This window comes from Mus musculus, chromosome 1 (genome assembly GCF_000001635.26).
Source record: "Mus musculus strain C57BL/6J chromosome 1, GRCm38.p6 C57BL/6J".
NCBI lineage: Eukaryota > Metazoa > Chordata > Mammalia > Rodentia > Muridae > Mus > Mus musculus.
The window spans coordinates 176,852,307-176,872,732 of record NC_000067.6 but is presented as its reverse complement, the minus strand read 5'-3'; the positions used below and the strand labels follow the sequence as shown (position 1 = coordinate 176,872,732).

General features: G+C 43.8%; 1 protein-coding gene across 17 annotated transcripts in view; it reads right to left on the bottom strand.

The window, feature by feature from the left end:
• The window catches only part of Sdccag8 (serologically defined colon cancer antigen 8), a 205,779-nt gene that overhangs the window by 147,706 nt on the left and 37,647 nt on the right, over positions 1-20,426 (bottom strand). For 15 of the 17 annotated variants that reach the window (XR_003947261.1, XR_003947262.1, XR_003947264.1 and 12 more), the window contains 2 exons: positions 18,831-18,969; positions 4,369-4,521 (listed from right to left, as the gene is read on the bottom strand). Coding sequence is in view for 8 of the 17 variants with exons in the window: in NM_001357390.1 (NP_001344319.1) it covers positions 4,369-4,521; positions 18,831-18,969 (292 nt within the window). In the remaining 9 variants the exon portion in view is untranslated. Of the gene's footprint in view, positions 1-472; positions 681-4,368; positions 4,522-6,274; positions 6,325-18,830; positions 18,970-20,426 lie in introns of all 17 variants that reach the window. The other 2 variants (NR_151682.1, XR_003947271.1) reach the window with 2 other exon arrangements.

The window sequence follows — 20,426 nt, the reverse complement described above, 5'->3', positions numbered from 1 at the left end:
CATATTACAATCTGAACGAATAATTAAAGGTCCAGGAAAATAAACAGGGCAAATAGAGTTTCATTTAATTTCTGTAATTTAAGAACTCAAGTTCATGATTATTCGTATCATAAACCTGTAATTATAGGTCATCTGGACCCAAAGAGCAGTAGCCAATTTTAGTAGCAAGCTAACAAAACTAATATAGTACTTATTTATATGGAGATAAATCTGTTAAGAATACTAAGAGTGCTCCGTGTTTAGAATAAATACGCAGATAGTTGTTTTGTTAATTGTAAACTCTGTGTCCGTTTCTATTACAAGACACACACCAATCCCTCCCTCCGTCCCTCCCTTCCTTCCTTCCTTCAGCCTCCCTCCTTCTACCACCCATCATTTAGCTCCTCTGCCCACGACCTGTCTGCTGCCTCCTGTCACCCACTTCCTGAGGCCTCCCTCCTGTTGTCACACCTTCTTTTCCCCCCACACCCACCATCTGGAAGTCAGCATTACACTGCAGGAGTTTCTCCATCCACATCTGTTGCAGAGCCAGAAGTAACACAGACAGCTGCAGCACAGCTGGATGTCTAAGGCACTGACATCAGGTAAGTCCTTTAAACTTTGACAGGGGCAAGGGAGAGACAAGGACGCCGAGGTTGAGAGAGCTTGATGGAAATGTCTGCACAGTGGTTTCCAGTACACTGACCATTGCATGAAGGGGTAGAAGAGATAGAACAAATTAGGGATTCTGGCAATGGACTATTGTCAAGGGAAGCAACTAAGAAAATGTGTGGACTGTAGGGGGTGATCAAATAAGCATATGATAAATGATGGACTGAACTAACACACCAGAGTGGCTCAGAGAGCACACCGAAGGCAGGAGACAAACTCACAGCAGGTAACATGGCTGGGGGACTGATGCAAATATGGGCAGGTAGGCAGGGGACCTGTTGTCTAGAGCCTCCCACTCAAAGGGACATGGTGGGGAGAGTGGCTAGTCTCTTGAGTCTTCCATTGTTAGGAAGCCAGGAGTGCCTAGTTTTACACTAACTTTACAACGTAATTGTAATGATTAATTGGTCACTTTTCCCATTAGACTGTATTCCTGAGCATAGTAGTGTGTGTGTGTGCATGTGTATGTGTACACGCATGTGCATGTGGGTGTATAAATACATGTGTGTATATTCAAGCTGAGGCCAGAGGTCAGCCCTGGTGTCATCTTCCATCACTATGTACCTTATTTTTTAAGGCAGAGTCTCTCACTGGACCTGGAGCTCATAGGTTCAGCTACACTGGCCAGCCCCCAAGCCCCAGGAATCTTTTTTTGTCTCCAGCCTCCCAGCACTGAGACTGTGGGCACACACAGCCAGGTCTGGCTTTATCTCGTGGGTGCTGTGGATCCAAACTCAGGTCCTAACATCTGCGCGGTAAGCACTTCACCAACTCCACCATCTCCCCGCCCAAGAGAGCGGTTCTGAAAAGCAAAACTTTTCTTTGTGGTTCCACAGCTACAACAGACGATCCCTGCTTTCCGCTTAGCCGTGCGCACACTTTCATACACATGAATTATAGTATTTGAAAATATAATGAGGAAGCTCCCTTCTCATTGTTTCATGAATCCCTCATTCAGTATTGTGCATTGGCAAGTTTTTGTCCTGGGCGTGAATTTCAGATCTGCTTGAGAAGCTGTAAAGGATCCAGGAGGGAAGGCTGAGTAAAGACGCAGGTCCTCTGCAGGCGAGGTGCCTCGGAGACGGAGAGAAGGAAGGAAGGACAAAGGAAGGACAGACAGGTGCTTGCATGCTAGCCCTTAGCACGTATACATGCGTGACTGTGGCCACGGTACCGTGTTTGCGGCATCTCCATCACAACTGCTGAAGTGGTATTATGCAGAGACTTCGGTGAAATGGGAAACTAAGTACTTTGCTTGGGTAACACACACACACGCACACGCAAGCACACACAATGCAACATTTAAGTCCCTTTAGAGAAAGAATTGTATCAGATTTGGATTAATGAAAATTGGATTACTTGTATTGGCTTAATTTTCAGTTCCCCTGAAATGAGATTAAGAGAGCTAAGCTACTTGGCCAAGTTCACTCAAGGAAACACGTAAGGAACGGCTCGAGTTCATCCTCAAGCTTCTCTGTCCGTGCTGACGTAGGCACAAGAAAACTGCCCAGCAGGTCCACAGTGCCGTCCCTAAAATAAAAATGGTAACACGCAGGCTCAATGCCTACCATAAGACAGGCATTGGGACATTTTTTTTTCAAAACATCATCTCATCTAATCCTGTCAAGTGCTTAAAGCATTCATTATGCTTGAAGACTAAATAAGGTCCCAGAGAGGTCAACCTGGGTCACCTCTCACACCATGCTGCCTGGAGCCATTTTCCTTGAGGAGAACAGCATCCAGCTATGAGGAGTCAGTTACTCCTGCCTCTCACATCGTGCTCATCCTCAGAGCAAATCTGCTGAAGCCCACCCACTTGTGAAAAGGGCTCCTTCAGCTGCCTCCTTGGCTCAGGAGATGACCAAGCACACTCCATCATTCTGTTTTGCCTTCCTATTTGAATCCTCAGCGGAATGGTTTTATATTGTGAAGCCACCAAGTCAAACGGTTTCCGTGCAGCAGGCCGCTTCCCAAATGAAAATTCCCTATGTGTGAACAACAGCAGTTTTTGACACTGGTGCTATTTTCTCATACACACAAGAGGCAATTCAAAACTACACCTCCCTCGTGCCTTTTTCGGGTGGAACATAGGCCACTTCCTTCCTTGGAAGCTAGATTCTAAGTCCTACCTATTCTTTGGATCTTAGCTAAACACCACCTTCCCACAAGGCTTGTAATGATCACTTGCAGACAGGACCAGCTCTAACCTCTGCCTTCGCCATGCCTTTCTGGTGCCATGGGCCTTCTATTTCTTCCTAGTATGCTATTCATACTTCATTCAAAAATATGTCTGTGAGCACCTGCTAAATGAGAGGAGTGTGCCAAGCAGCGAGGATGACAGCTCATGTACTCAAGGGCCTCACAGGAAGGTAGAGACAGACATCAACAGTCCAATAAGAATTTGCCATAATATGAGGTATGGGAACCTACAAGGAGGAACCTAGTTTTGCTCTGAGAGGCTCTGGAAGAGACTGCTTCAAGAACTCAGAAGGATCAAATAAAACACAGACTAATTTTCCTGGGAAGGAGGTGAAGTCTGTGAGATTTTTCAAACTTCTTACACAGTAGAGACTGAGAGGATACGACACTGCTGCTGCTGCTGATGATGCTGAGGAGGGCAAGCTGAAAATCAGCAGAGCCTCTGCAAGGACAACGGCAGGAGCTGCCTGAGGGTGGGGGGAAGGGCCAGGAACAGGAGAAAGAGCCAAGAACTGAATGGAAGAACAAGGCAGGCCAATAGTTTAACTGGTTGCCACCTATTGGCTTCAACTCAGTTTCTCTGCTGAGGTTGAGGGAACTTGAGGAGAGTAAATGTGCCCTGAAACCATCCTGAAAAGCTATGACCACGATGCTCTTCCCTCTCCCTGGGTGACAAAACTAACTCCCAGTGACCTTCTAGGACCAAAATGTTATCCCCTCCACGGGATGCCATCACTAATTCTAACCTTATCATCCAGCACATACTCTGGGGTTTCTGGTTCTACTCCAGTTTATTAATGAGGTGACTTCCCTCAAATATAGCTATCATTACCACACCGTCCAATGTGAAGACTCAACATGTGGCTTCATGTCACATTGAGCTGACATTTCTAATCCTCATGTAGATTTTAGGAGCATTAGTGACTTAGTCCCTCTCTACGTCTCCACACTTCACCCTCTGCAGTCTACCCGACTCCCTCTGCTCTACCACGTGGGCGGCATCCAAACCCCACAAAGCGCAGAGCTGCAGCTCCTATGGGTGTGGCTTTTCCTGCACATGACACTCTCCTCCCCTGAACTCCACTGCTCACCTAACTATCCTGTCATCTTCCTAGGCCTTACTTCAAAATCCTTCTCACACAAGTCTCTCATGACTGTCTAGGCTGGACAGACTTGATGCATCTATGAATGTATTTGCTTAAGAGCCACCTTCCCCAAGGTCTGCATGCCTTCTGTATGCTTTCTGAGAGAGCTGCACCAGTCCTATAACTACACCCCCAGAGATTCCAATTCATCTGTTGAAGCTGAAAGGAAGATGGAAAGGGGTGCACAGGACTTCAGAAAGCAGGGGAGATGAGCAGGCGTGAGCCCTCAGGTGTGCCCACCACCACTGCCAGGAGCGTTGTGCCACCTTCCTTGATAGGAAGGGCTAAAACTGTGAGCAGAAGCCTGCCCTTCCCCACTGTGATCTACCCATCAGATGCAGCCACAGCTGTGGGAGAGCATCTCACCCAATACCTTTGACTCTGCATCTTCCCTCTCTCTGGCTACTTCTTTCTTTATCATCTCCTTCTCCACAGCCCTCTTTTCTTGCTGAGAGGCAAGCTCCTTTTCCAGTCTTTCTGTCTGCCTCTCCAGCTCACTCTTCAGCTGCTCACACTGGATCAAAGCCTGCAGGCAAGAGAGCGAGAAGGGACGTCAGGAGTGGGAAGGCACACCAGGGAGAAATGAGGCAATGATACCCTTTCTTATTTAAGATAGTTCAAACACCTTCTACAGTCCACTTGGATGACTGCTTTCCAACACTATTGTCATAGCAGCACCCTGATGCTGCAGTCACTCACTCACTCACTCACTCACTCACTCTCACTCACTCTCACTCACTCACTCTCACTCACTCACTCACTCACTCTCATTCACTCTCATTCATTCACTCACTCACTCACTCACTGTCACTCACTCACTCACTCTCACTCACTCACAGGTTGCCATTTCACCATTAAAGCTACAAGACTAGTCCGGGACCCCTGTGGTTGAATTAGGGAAAGGCTGAAAGAAACTGAGGAGGAGGGTGAACCCATAGGAAGACCAGCAGCCGCAACTAGCCTGGATCCCTGTGGTCTCTCACACACTGAGCCACCAACCACGCAGCATGCACGAGCTGGTGGTCCAAGACCGCTGACAGACACATATACAGCAGAGGACTGCCTGGCCTTGCCTTAGTGGGGGAAGAGTCACCTAACTCTCAAGAGACTTGAGGCCCCAGGGAGTGGGGAGGCCTGGGGTGGGAGACATCTTCTTGAAGACAGGGGGAGGAGGAATGAGATGAGGAACTGTGGGAAGGTGGGTGGGGATGGGGCAATGAATGGACTGTAAAAACCAAAGGAAATAAAAAAGAAAAACCTCCCTCACTTCCCTTGGACATATTCATAATAATGCCATTATCTATAATGTCCAAGAATGAATTAGAACTGCAAACTACATAAAAAAAACCCTCAATCAAATGAACTTCCTATAGAATCTCAGTCCTCTGGCATTTGTCTATGCCTACAGCACTGGCCCAACCCAGGTCTCACATAGCTCACAAGCTATATGATTATAATTTGGACAGTCTAGGATGGTTAAGACAACCACAAGTGACAGTTCATACTGGTAATGATGTGGAGCAAGGGAAACACGTCTCCATTGCTGGCGGGGGAGTGCAAACTTGTACAGCTACTTTGGAAATCAATATGGCAGTTTCTTAGAATGGATCTACCTCAAGACTCAGTTATACCACCCCTGGGCATATACCCAAAGGATGCTTTATCCTACCATAAAGGAAACTTGCTCAACTATATCTACAGCAGCCTAATTTGTAATAGTCAGAAACTGGAAACAATCTAGCTGTCCCTCAACCAAAGAATGGATACATCAAATGGGTTATATTTATACAATGGAGTATTATTCAGCTGATAAAAAAATAACATCATAAATTTTACAGGCAAATGGATGGAACTAGAAAAAAAATCATTCTTGGTGAGATGACCCAGACCCAAAAAGTCAAACATGGTCTGTCCTCACTTCTAAGTGGATGTTTCAGGGAGGGAGCAGGAATGAAATCTCCTATTGTGGGGGGAGACAGGAGCAGGAGGGATCAAGTAAGAGGGAGATGGAGGGAGAAATTATTGGGAGAGACAACTGGAATTGGGGGCTAATTGGGGAGTCTATGGAAACTCCAAAGAATCTACCAGGGTAGCCCTAAGACTCCTAGCAATGGGGGATACAGAGCCTGAACTGACCATCTCTCATAGTCAAGCAAGACTTCCAGGAGAGGAACTGGAACAGTCAGCCACAAAACCTCCTACCTACAAGATGTGCCATGGGGAAGTGGCCAACCAATGTCCAGTCCAGTTTGAGACCCATGCCATGAGAGGGATCTCACCTCGACACTGTCTGGAGGACCAGGAACCAGAGGCCAGACAGCCCAGACACCTAGGACAGAACCAAATACAACCTAATAATATTCTGCTGTACTCCAAGACCAGAGCATAACTGTCATCAGAGAGGCCAACAACAGACGGAAGCAGATGCAGAAACCCACAGCCAAATGTTAGGTGGAGCTTGGGGAATCCTGCAGGAGAGGGGAAGAAGGGGTTGTAGGAGCCAGACAGGACAAGAACATCACAAGCAACCCACAGCACCAACCAGGGAAGCCTGCATGGACCTTACCTAGGCCCTCCTCACATATGTTACAGTTGTGTAGCTTGGCCTTCTTGTGGGTCTCCTAACAGCGGGAGCAGAGGCTGTCTCTGACACTTTTGCCTGTTTTCGGGACCCTCTTCCCACCACTGGGTTGCCTCATCCAGCCTTAATATGAGAGAGGTGCCTAGTCTTATTGCAACTTGATATGACATGTTTGGTGTTACCCCTAAGAGGCCTGTCCTTTCCTGAAGGGAATCAGAAGAGGAGTGGTTAAGGGGGAGAAGTTGGAGGGGGGAGACTTGGGGGGAGAAGAAACAGGGGAAAATGTGGCTAGGATGTAAAATATGAGAGAAAAAATTAAAACTATTTGAAAATAAAAATAAAGCAAACAAACTGCACAGCCACATTTGTTGACAGTAGATATGGAAATAGTCTCCGTGTACACCATTGGGTTTTAGGCACAGTTATGCTGCCCTCTGCTAAAAGCTAAATATAGACAGAAAATATCTAGGATATGCAGCAAACTCTCCTTCCTTCATCTAGAAGGTATTCACTTTCAGGTCTTTATTTTGGAAAGTTTCTGTTATCCTACAGTATGAGAGCCAATTTCAAACGTGTCTGGTTAATCAAAACCAAATTGTATTTGGTTTTGATTAAAACCAGTTCTCCAAGGAAGTTAGCCCCAACTTAAATCCTAGCTGAGTGCCTTAGAAACTAGGAAAATTTTAAACTAGATTGTAAGAGAAATGAGAGTGATTTTTTTTCTATAACTGAATCTGTTGGAGCCTGAAATACTAGGGAATACTGAATTCTGTGCAATTGTGTTAGTTATAACCATTTTCCACTAATCTAGTAAAACACAACCCAGTAACCTTTACTGATATAATGAATACTACCGGTATAAGTAAATAGAACCAGTATATCCAAAGAAATTCCCAACTGAACAAAAACTTAGGCATTAACACCATTTAAGTATGGGAACAGTAAGAACACCTGAGAGCCCAGCCAGCCCAAACAGCAAGAGGGAAAGATTCCAGTTTCCGCGGGAACCAGAGGAAATGGTCCTCATGGTGGCCTAGCAAGAGGAGGTTCAGTGGAAAGCACAAAGTGGAGCTGTCAGTCATATAAACAGAGTGCTGATGACTGACTGCTGAGCCTGAGGCTTCTGTCTCCTGATGCTCATCAGCAGGCGGCTGTGGAGGAGGAATGAAGAGCAATGACTAACCCTTAGGTTACAAATTGTCATGGAGTCTGTCACTAGGTATGTAACCAAGTTCACACATTTCATTTTATACCCTTTTAAATTTTTAACATTTATACTTGGTTACAATGAAAGAAACAGTAAAATTTAGTAACGTGTGAAAATAAAAAATTTAGTCACATATGCACACACATGGAAGCCAAAGTCCACTTCAACCACATCTCTACCTTAATTTTTGAGAGATGGTCTCCCACCTGACCTGGAGCTCACCAGTTACATAGACTGGTTGGTATTATGTCCTAGAGATCCTCCTGTCTCCACCTCCCCAGCAGATCCTACCTCAGGTCTTAATGATTGAGCAACAAGCAATCGCCTTACCCTTGGACCTAAATCAGGGAGCTGGCATCCCCAATCTAAAACGTCTCTAACAGGTGGCCTCACCAAGGCTCAGGACTCTCTAACCCTCACTACAGGGGTCTGCAGGGTACTGGTCCTTGTAGTTCAAGGGCTCGAATTTACTCATTTTTGAGAGCCACAGCTGATGTATAACCCTGAAGAAACAAAATCCTCAGAGGCTACATCACAACTAAGATGATCATGTCCAAGTGGGGCCTGCACCCCATTTTTCCCGGGGGATCTGTGGTGGGTTCTCCTTTTCCTTACTTGGTGGAAATGGCCGCCAGCCTTGAGGAGCTGAGAAATTTTGCTTTCCCAAACCAATGGATTCCACTCATGTGGCTTCCTTTGCAGTCACTGCATGCTGTTTATCAACAGTTATTTCAAAACATAACTTTGTGGGCTTCGTATTTCTATTTCTAGTTTTATTAAGCCAAAGGATAAAAATTACTATCATAAAGAAGTCAAACATTTTCCACAACAAAACTAACATCTTCCAACTGAAGTTTTAAACCAGGAAACCTATTTTATGACATTTCTAATCTTCCTCCCAACTGTTATAGTTTCCTAGAAATTCCAGCAAAAGACTCATGAATAATAAATTAATATACCACAATGATTTATTGTTTACGTTTAGTGAGCATAAAATTTAAAGCTTATAAATATGAATTTATTTTTTTGAAGCAAAGCCCATTAAATAAAAGTGATTATCAATACATTTAAGATTTTTACTTATGAATAAAACACAGTATTGCTTTTAATGTATAAATACTTGCTTACCGGAAACTTATCCATAAGCCTACACTGAGACTATTTGCATCAGTTAATGGCCATGTTCTGAGAAAAGCATACTATATCAGTTGACACTTACATAAGCCTGCATATTGTAGGTCATGTTACTGCTTCTGAAGCAATCAGGAGACCCTCTGAATATGAGGTGAATGAGGCTACTGCTGGTGTGATCACACACACGCAAGGGATACAGTCTAAAATAATGGTAAACAATACAACACACATGAAGGCCAATGACACAGTTGCTTTTATCACTGACGGTTGTATATACTACATAACCACATATGCCACATTCTGAAGCAGCACCAGGCTTGCTAATCCCAGCATCACCACAAACATGCCTGCGAGGACTGCAGCCCGGCTGGGTGAGGGAGTAAGGTGCACTGACAGCTTGGTTCTGTTTTGCACTAGACACTGTGCTGCAAGCGGCATGACGGCCATGCCCAAGTGAAGTCTGGTGCTCAATGCTTTTCTGGTCTTTTGTCCACCCCAAATTTCTTATTTCTGCTTTTTTGCTCCTCTTAAAATCTAAGACACAGAATAAAAATGTTTTTTTTTTTTTTAACATTTACTGAACCTTCTATGTTGCCATTTGTAAAGAAAATTTTCCTCAGAGTGTTCTTTCACCTCTCTTGTGCCTACTGACTTCCTAAGCCCATGCCTGCACACATCACTCAGCCTCTTTGATCCTGAGGCAGGCAGGCAGGCAGCCTGGAACCTTTGCTACCTGATTCTTGAATTTTATCAACACATTCTACCCTCATTGATTCCCAGATTATATTTTTTTTCTCCTTAAAAATCATCTTCAGTTGTAGTTGTTACATTTTTCAAGTGAAGCCCTTCACTGAGTGACCTTATGCACTAAAAGCTTCCTAAGTGGCACAGAGTCCTGTCACCACGTTCACCAGGGCGATTTCAGTGTTCTCCTCACCCAGGTAGGAAAAGGTACAGCTTTCAATCAGGAAATAATTTGCCCAAACCACAGATCTAGAAAGTGGAACACAACCATTGCTGGACAGTACTTCCACACCATTACCTGAAAACAACATTATGAACTGCCCAGGCCTGATATTTGTTGTTTTTTTTTTTTTTCATTTCTTTCTTTTTTAATTAGATATTTTCTTTATATTTCAAATGTTATCCCCTTCCCTGGTTTCCCCTCCGAAAATGCCCTATACCCTCCCCTCTCCCCCTGCTCACCAACCCACCCACTCCAATTCCTGGTCCTGGCATTCCCCTATACTGGGGCATAGAGCCTTCACAGGACCAAGGGCCTCTCCTCTGCTACATGTGCAGCTGGAGCCACGAGTCCCACCATGTGTACTCTTTGTTGGTGGTTTAGTCCCAGGGAGCTCTGGTATTTGTTTCTTATAAACAGGTCAGGAACTTTCACAGCCACTAGAAGGGTAAACAACAGTGCCATAAAGCAATGCCTTCTACTCTGAATGCAATACAAACAATGACCACTGGGTGGCAACAAACACCAAGCAACTACTTCGGATTAAAAAGTGCTTCTGAACTGAAAATATCCACAGTCCCTATCTTTTAATACTCTCCCAAAGCAAAATTCGTATGTTTTATCAGAACATTAGGTGAAAACTCACAGACTCCAACACCATGTTATCACATTTCAATACAGTGTGAATGCCAGGTACATAGCACACAATGTCCACCTCATACATTCTTTTTCCTTTTTTAAAAATTCTTCTCTCCCGGGACTCCGCAGAAAGTTGTCTGCACAGACAAGAGTGTGGACCACAGAAGCTAACAGCCTCTGTGACAGGCGAGAGCCACAGAGCTTCTGAGGCAGCGCCGTTTTCGGGCTCCAGACATCCGGCCACCTTCCAGGCGAGAGGACAGGGGCCCTCCTGGCCCTGGAGGTTTTTGCCTCAGGATCTGCGGAAGCGATCTTGGTTCCGGAACTCCACAGAAAGTAGTCTGCACAGGTGAGAATGTGGACTACTGAAATTAACAGCTTCTGGGACAGGCCAAAGCAACACAGCTTCTGGGAAAGGTTCTGTTTTGGCCCTTCATCTTTGACCAGGAGGAGGTCCAAACGCCAGATAACTGTGCACCTTCCCTGTAAGAGGTGAGCTTGCCTGCAGAGACTGCTCTGACCACTGAAACTCAGAGGAGAGAACTAGTCTCCCAGGTCTGATGATAGAGGGTAACAGAATCAACAGAGGAACAATCTCTAAACAGAGACAACTATAACAACTAACTCCAGGGATTACCAGATAGCGAAAGGTAAACATAAGAATCTTACTAACAGAAACCAAGACCACTCAACATCATCAGAACCCAGCACTCCCACTTCTCCCAGTCCAGGGCACCCCAACACATCCGAAAAGCTAGACCCGATGGTAGAGGACATCAAGAAGGACTTTAATAACTCACTTAAAGAAATACAGGAGAACACTGCTAAAGAGTTACAAGTCCTTAAAGAAAAACAGGAAAACACAACCAAACAGGTGATGGAAATGAACAAAACCATACTAGACCTAAAAAGGGAAGTAGACACAATAAAGAAAACCCAAAGTGAGGCAACGCTGGAGACAGAAACCCTAGGAAAGAAATCTGGAACCATACATGTGAGCATCAGCAACAGAATACAAGAGATAGAAGAGAGTATCTCAGGTGCAGAAGATTCCATAGAGAACATCGGCACAACAATCAAAGAAAATGGAAAATGCAAAAAGATCCTAACTCAAAACATCCAGGAAATCCAGGACACAATGAGAAGACCAAACCTACGGATAATAGGAGTGGATGAGAATGAAGATTTTCAACTCAAAGGACCAGCAAATATCTTCGACAAAATCATAGAAGAAAACTTCCCAAATCTAAAGAAAGAGATGCCCATGAACATACAAGAAGCATACAGAACTCCAAATAGACTAGACCAGAAAAGAAATTCCTCCTGACACATAATAATCAAAACAACAAATGCACTAAATAAAGATAGAATACTAAAAGCAGTAAGGGAAAAAGGTCAAGTAACATATAAAGGCAAGCCTATCAGAATTACACCAGATTTTTCACCAGAGACTATGAAAGCCAAAAGAGCCTGGACAGATGTTATACAGACACTAAGAGAACACAAATTCCAGCCCAGGCTACTATACCCAGCCAAACTCTCAATTACCATAGATGGAAAAAACAAAGTATTCCATGACAAAACCAAATTCACGCATTATCTTTCCACGAATCCAGCCCTTCAAAGGATAATAACAAAGAAAAAAAAAAAACAACAAACAATACAAGGACGGGAACCACGCCCTAGAAAAATCCCTCAACAAACCTAAAAGAAGACAGCCACAAGAACAGAATGCCAACTTTAACAACAAAAATAACAGGAAGCAACAATTACTTTTCCTTAATATCAATGGCCTCAACTCCCCAATAAAAAGACATAGACTAACAAACTGGCTACATAAACAAGACCCAACATTTTGCTGCTTACAGGAAACTCATCTCAGATAAAAAGACAGACACTACCTCAGAATGAAAGGCTGGAAAACAATTTTCCAAGCAAATGGTATGAAGAAACAAGCTGGAGTAGCCATTCTAATATCTAATAAAATTGACTTCCAACCCAAAGTCATCAAAAAAGACAAGGAGGGGCACTTCCTATTCATCAAAGGTAAAATCCTCCAAGAGGAACTATCAATTCTGAATATCTATGCTCCAAATACAAGGGCAGCCACATTCATTAAAGAAACTTTAGTAAAGCTCAAAGCACACATTGCACCTCACACAATAATAGTAGGAGACTTCAACACACCACTTTCACCAATGGACAGATCATGGAAACAGAAACTAAACAGGGACACAGTGAAACTAACAGAAGTTATGAAACAAATGGATCTGACAGATATCTACAGAACATTTTATCCTAAAACAAAAGGATATACCTTCTTCTCAGCACCTCATGGTACTTTCTCCAAAATTGACCACATAATTGGTCACAAAACAAGCCACAACAGATTCAAAAATATTGAAATTGTCCCATGCATCCTATCACATCACCATGGACTAAAGTTGATCTTCAATAACAAAATAAATAATAGAAAGCCAACATTCACATGGAAACTGAACAACACTCTTCTCAATGATACCTTGGTCAAAGAAGGAATAGAGAAAGAAATTAAGTACTTTTTAGAGTTCAATGAAAATGGAGCCACAACATACCCAAACTTATGGGACACAATGAAAGCATTTCTAAGAGGAAAACGCATAGCTCTGAGTGCCTACAAAAAAGAAACTAGAGAGAGCACACATTAACAGCTTGAAAACACACCTAAAAGCTCTAGAACAAAAGGAAGCAAATTCACCCAAGAGGACTACACAGCAGGAAATAATCAAACTCAGGGGCGAAATCAACCAAGTGGAAACAAGAAGAACTATTCAAAGAATCAACCAAAGGAGGAGCTGGTTCTTTGAGAAAATCAACAAGATAGACAAACACTTAGCCAGACTCACTAGAGGGCACAGGGAAAGCATTCTAATTAACAAAATCAGAAATGAAAAGGGAGACATAACAACAGATCCTGAAGAAATCCAAAACACCATCAGATCCTTCTACAAAAGGCTATACTCAACAAAATTGGAGAACCTGGATGAAATGGAGAAGTTTCTAGACAGATACCAGGTACCAAAGTTGAATCAAGATCAGGTTAATGATCTAAGCAGCCCTATATCCCCCAAAGAAATAGAAGCAGTCATTAATAGTCTCCCGACCAAAAAAAGCCCAGGACCAGATGGGTTTAGTGCAGAGTACTATCAGACCTTCAAAGAAGATCTAATCCTAGTTCTTCACAAACTATTCTACAAAATAGAAACAGAAGGTACTCTACCCAACTCATTCTATGAAGCCACAATTACTCTGATACCTAAACCACAAAAAGACCCAACAAAGATGGAGAACTTCAGACCAATTTCCCTTATGAATATTGATGCAAAAATCCTCAATAAAATTCTTGCTAACCGAATCCAAGAACACATCAAAACAATCATCCATCCTGACCAAGTAGGTTTCATCCCAGGGATGCAGAGATGGTTCAATATACGGAAATCCATCAACGTAATCCAGTATATAAACAAACTCAAAGACAAAAACCACATGATCATCTCCTTAGATGCTGAGAAAGCATTTGACAAAATCCAACACCCATTCATGATAAAAGTCTTGGAAAGATCAGGAATTCAAGGCCCATACCTAAACATGATAAAAGCAATCTACAGCAAACCAGTAGCCAACATCAAAGCAAATGGTGAGAAGCTGGAAGCAATCCCACAAAATCAGGGACTAGACAAGGCTGTCCACTCTCTCCCTACCTATTCAACATTGTACTTGAAGTCCTAGCCAGAGCAATTAGACAACAAAAGGAGATCAAGGGGATACAAATTGGAAAGGAAGAAGTCAAAATATCACTTTTTGCAGATGATAGGATAGTATATATACGGGACCCTAAAAATTCCACCAGAGAACTCCTAAACCTGATAAACAGCTTCAATGAAGTAGCTGGATATAAAATTACTCAAACAAGTCAATGGCATTTCTGTACACAAAGGATAAACAGGCTGAGAAAGAAATTAGGGAAACAACACCCTTCTCAATAGTCACAAATAATATAACTCTAACTAAGGAAGTGAAAGATCTGTATGTTAAGAACTTCAAGTCTCTGAAGAAAGAAATTAAAGAAGGTCTCAGAAGATGGAAAGATCTCCCATGCTCATGGATTGGCAAGGTCAATATAGTAAAAATGGCCATCTTGCCAAAGGCAATCTACAGATTCAATGCAATCCCCATCAAAATTCCAACTCAATTCTTCAACGAATTAGAAAGGGCAATCGGCAGATTCATCTGGAATAACAAAAAACCTAGGATAGCAAAAACTCTTATCAAGGTTAAAAGAACCTCTGGTAGAATCACCATGCCCGACCTAAAGCTGTACTACAGAGCAACTGTGATAAAAACTGCATGGTACTGGTATAGTGACAGACATGTAGACCAATGGAACAGAATTGAAGACCCAGAGATGAACCCACACACCTATGGTCACTTGATCTTTGACAAGGGAGCTAAAACCATCCAGTGGAAAAAAGACAGCATTTTCAACAAATGGTGCTGGCACAACTGGCTGTTATCATGTAGAAGATTGCGAATTGATCCATTTCTATCTCCTTGTACTAAGGTCAAATCTAAGTGGATTAAGGAACTCCACATAAAACCAGAGACACTGAAACTTATAGAGGAGAAATAAGGGAAAAGCCTTGAAGATATGGGTACAGGGGAAAAATTCCTGAATAGAACAGCAATGGCTTGTACTGTAAGATCGAGAATTGATAAATGGGACCTCATAAAATTGCAGAGCTTCTGCAAGGCAAAAGACACCGTCAATAAGACAAAAATACCACCAACAGATTGTTAAAGGATCTTTACCTATCCCAAATCGGATAGGGGACTAATATCCAATATATAAAAAGAACTTAAGAAGGTGGACTCCAGAAAATCAAATAACCCCATTAAAAAATGGGGCCCAGAACTGAACAAACAATTCTCACCTGAGGAATACTGAATGGCAGAGAAGCACCTGAAAAAATGTTCAACATCCTTAATCATCAGGGAAATGCAAATCAAAACAACCCTGAGATTCCACCTCACACCAGTCAGAATGGCTAAGATCAAAAATTCAGGTGACAGCAGATGCTGGCGAGGATGTGGAGAAAGAGGAACACTCCTCCATTGTTGGTGGGATTGCAAGCTTGTACAACCACTCTGGAAATCAGTCTGGCGGTTCCTCAGAAAATTGGACATAGTACTACCGGAGGATCCAGCAACACCTCTCCTGGGCATATATCCAGAAGATGTCCCAACCGGTAAGAAGGACACATGCTCCACTATGTTCATAGCAGCCTTATTTATAATAGCCAGAAGCTGGAAAGAACCCAGATGCCCCTCCACAGAGGAATGGATACAGAAAATGTGGTACATTTACACAATGGAGTACTACTCAGCTATTAAAAAGAATGAATTTATGAAATTCCTAGGCAAATGGATGGACCTGGAGGGCATCATCCTGAGTGAGGTAACCCAATCACAAAGGAACTCGCACAATATGTACTCACTGATAAGTGGATATTAGCCCAGAAACTTAGGATACCCAAGATATAAGATACAATTTGTTAAACGCATGAAACTCAAGAAGAACGAAGACCAAAGTGTGGACACTTTGCCCCTTCTTAGAATTGGGAACAAAACACCCATGGAAGGAGTTACAGAGACAAAGTTTGGAGCTGTGACGAAAGGATGGACCATCTTGTGATTGCCATATCCAGGGATCCATCCCATAATCAGCATCCAAACGCTGACACCATTTCATACACTAGAAGATTTTGCTGAAAGGACCCTGATATAGCTGTCTCTTGTGAGACTACGCTGGGGCCTAGCAAACACATAAGTGGATGCTCACAGTCAGCTATTGGATGGATCACAGGGCCCCCAATGGAGGAGCTAGAGAAAGTACCCAAGGAGCTAAAGGGATCTGCAGCCCTATAGTGGGAACAACAATATGAACTAACCAGTACCCCGGAGCTCTTGACTCTAGCTGCAAATGTATCAAAAGATGGCCTAGTCGGCCATCACTGGAAAGAGAGGCCCATTGGACACACAAACTTTATATGCCCCAGTACAGGGGAATGCCAGGGCCAAAATGTGGGAGTTGGTGGGTAGGGGAGTGGGGGGAAGGGTATGGGGGACTTTTGGGATAGCATTGGAAATGTAAATGAGGAAAATACCTAATAAAAAATATTAAAAAAACAGGACACAGGGATGTCTACAAAGAGTGCCACCTGAACTGTGCCTCCTATGAGGATCAAGTGTGCCATCTATGCATGCACAGAGCAGCCTGCACGGGCTCAGAGAGCTCAGGCTAATGCTGTTAGAATTCACATGCTGGATCTGCACGAAAGAGTGTGGTGGAAGATAATGCATGGAAACGTATCTCTTCCTATACTTCAGGAGAGGGATTCCCTAGGGAGATAGTTACAACCCAGAAAACCTAAGATAGTGGAAAGGACACACTGGAACAGGGGGAACCCAGGAGGGCAGTCAGGACGCTACAGCAATAGTCTGCACACGTGGTGTAAACGCTCAGCAGAGTGTGGGAGGGGAACGGTGGGCACATAGGGGACTGGAGTCATGGTGAGGTGTGGGCAGGGGCTGAAGATATTGTAAATGCTATACGTCTGAGTTGCTGGCAAAGTAGTATTAGTGAGCAAACCAACGGCAAAGATGCAGTAGATAGAAAGTGGGGCTGTGTAGAAGATGCTCACAGCAGATGTAGCTCAAGCTAGAGCAGTGACAGGAAAAAGCCACATGTCGTGTTCAGTGGCCATGGATGAAGGAGGAAATGGATGAAGGAGGAATGAATCTCAAGAGATCGGACACTGTGGCGGGCAGGACTGGGAAGCCACACTTGGGTTTAGTAAACCAGACCCAAGAGTTCCTCACAGAGCCACACAGAGAAGACCCACAGGAGGACCGTGCCAGCCAAGCAGGAGAAGAAAAAGACTGCCGTAAAGACAGGACAGCTGACACTTCCAAAGCTACTGCATGAGGGTGAATGTGATGAGGACAAAAGGAGGGTGGGCCCTGGATTGGTACTGAGGAAGTGAACAGTTCAATACGAACACAATCTGGAACTTGCTGAAAGCCCGACTGCACTTGACCAAGGGTGACAAGAATGTTACCCGGAAAGACACCACCAAAAAGATAGGGAAATTAAAGTTGGGTGAGGCAGATGCTGCAGGCACAAATAACTGGAACAAGACCAAGATACCCAGGCTCCCTAGCTTCACTGAGGCTTTTAAACTATAACTTTGAAATCCTAGTTTATGTTTGGATGCTATCGATGATGGTAGCGAGAGAGTTTTTATTTGTGAAAACACATAATAGGCAATTTTGGTTCAAGGAAAATTTTTGGTTTTTTCAATTATGAACTTTTATTGGCATTGTAAAATGTCCATCCTGATAACAGAAAGTTGTTTTCTAGTCAATGGGAGTGGACTAAATTGTAAGTGATACTAAGGGACTTTATTAAAAATGTGTCTGTGTATAATAAAATACAGTATTCAATATCGGTAGATGGGGGTTGAGCTATCTTAAATAAAAAAGGGTATCATTGCCTCTTTTCTCCCTGGTGTGCCTTCCCACTCCTGACGTCCCTTCTCGCTCTCTTGCCTGCAGGCTTTGATCCAGTGTGAGCAGCTGAAGAGTGAGCTGGAGAGGCAGACAGAAAGACTGGAAAAGGAGCTTGCCTCTCAGCAAGAAAAGAGGGCTGTGGAGAAGGAAATGATAAAGAAAGAAGTAACCAGAGAGAGGGAAGATGCAGAGTCAAAGGTATTGGGTGAGATGCTCTCCCACAGCTATGGCTGCATCTGATGGGTAGATCACAGTGGGGAAGGGCAGGCTTTGGCTCAGTTTCCAGTCCCTCCTGATAAGGGAGGTGGAGCTGAGCTCCTTCCACTCCTGGCAGTAGAGGACTGCCATGGATGCTCCTTAGGTCTTGAGAGATGCTCAGGCCAGAAGTGAAGCTAGACTAAACCATCAGAGGCTGCCTGTAGTGACTACCTATCTGTAAACAAGATTATGCACACCAGCAGGTCTCCCAAAGCACTTTCCCACATTATTTTACACTTCTGAGTAGTGGCAGAACAGAAATATTTACAGAAGAATAAGAACTCTCCAAATAATATATATATATTTTAATTTAGAGAAGTCAACATTTGTGGACTGACATCTGTTTTGTGTGTTTGCAATTAGTTCAGTTGTAAAAAATAATCAGAGAAATACACATGTGGAAAGTGGCTGTGTGCTATATCCCTTTCCACCCATCAGACTTGCCTTGGTCTTCTCAAAGTTGGCTTCCTCTGTCATCTGCACAGCATGCTTCACCTGCTCATAGGCACTTGTCTCTCTCTTCTGCGCTTCTGCCAAGCTGCTCCGCACAGAGACTAGCACAGACATTAAGTCATCTCTCTCTCTGTCAGCACAAAAAGAACACACCAGGTAAGAAATGAAGAAAGGGAAGCACTCGTGTGTATTAGAAGTGCTATGGCGGGCCTGCTCAGCACGCATCAAGCACCACCCAGAGAACGACCCTCTGTCCTCCTTCGGCAAGTGGCAGGCAGAGTGGCAGAAGGACTGCGGCATTCCAGGCAGGACCACATCTGCATGGGACAATACCCTTTTTTGGAAATGGCTGGCATATGCAGGACCACAGAGAGAGGCCTCAGCAAGAGGGAATGACTTAGAAAAGGGAAGTGAAGGAGCTGGGACAGGCAACCAAGTTCAGAAGAGTGCGCACATCAAAGGCAGCTTTACCAATGAGGAAGTCTATGTGAAAGACTTAGAATATTTGAAGAGAAACCTTGGTCTCACTCGTTAGCAGGCAGGGGTGGGGGTTCAAAGGCCTTGACGTGCTGTCTACTCTGGCTTGCTAGGACTGGTGGACACACTTCCTTTTAATCCTTCCGTGGCCTCATTTTCATCTCCCCCACCCCCAGTCAAATTCTCTCAGCTAGTTATGAAGTCTGCTGTTTATTTCTGCTTTTTATTTCAGTGGGTATTTTTATGGGACCCCTCAAGCCCTCCAGTTGTATCTTTTAGGAGCTGACACTCTAATTGAACAAAATCTTGGCTACTGGTCTGAATCCTGGGCAAGCTCCACCCCTCCCTTAATAAGCCTCAGATGTCCACTAGGCTGGGCTGCTTGTTGAGTAAGCAGAATACCAATGTTGTGACATGAAAAATTGCTAAGATCCAATTTCCCGGGTTAAACGAATTCCATAACAAACTCTCAGGATATTTCGAAACTTATCACTGTACAACAATCCGTAGTAGGGGGAACTAGAGAGACAGCTCAGGGAGAAGAACTTGCTCTTCACAAGGACCTGGGTTCAGCACCCACACCAAGTGGTTCCCGACCAGATCTACATTCGGTCTCTCAGGACCCCATGCAGCATGCAGACAAGCTAGCACATGTATATGCAAAATAAAGATATAGTTTAAAACTGTACATACCCACGGTGCCAATGAGAGAAATGAGGTGGTAAATTGTCTACATCTACAAAGCAGAGTGAAAAGCATGCTGGACTGTACATGTGCCATCTTGTGCGCCATCAACATGACCAGCTCTCTCATGCAGCGTCAACCCGCTGCCAGATTATAAACTGTCAGAGAAGAAGCAACTGGGATAAAAAGAAAGAAAAAGGAAAGAAAAGCAAGCAAGCAAGCTGCAAGCAAGCAAGCTGCAAGCAAGCAAGCTGCAAGCAAGCAAGCTGCAAGCAAGCAAGCTGCAAGCAAGCACTGAAGAGTGGTTTGGAAGATCGCAAACACTGATTCCAAATACCCTTCTAAACTAACTAATGACTCCACAAATCTCCCGAAGAAAAGATTTTAAACTATCTGTGGTATTTGGAAAATAGTCACACACAGTTT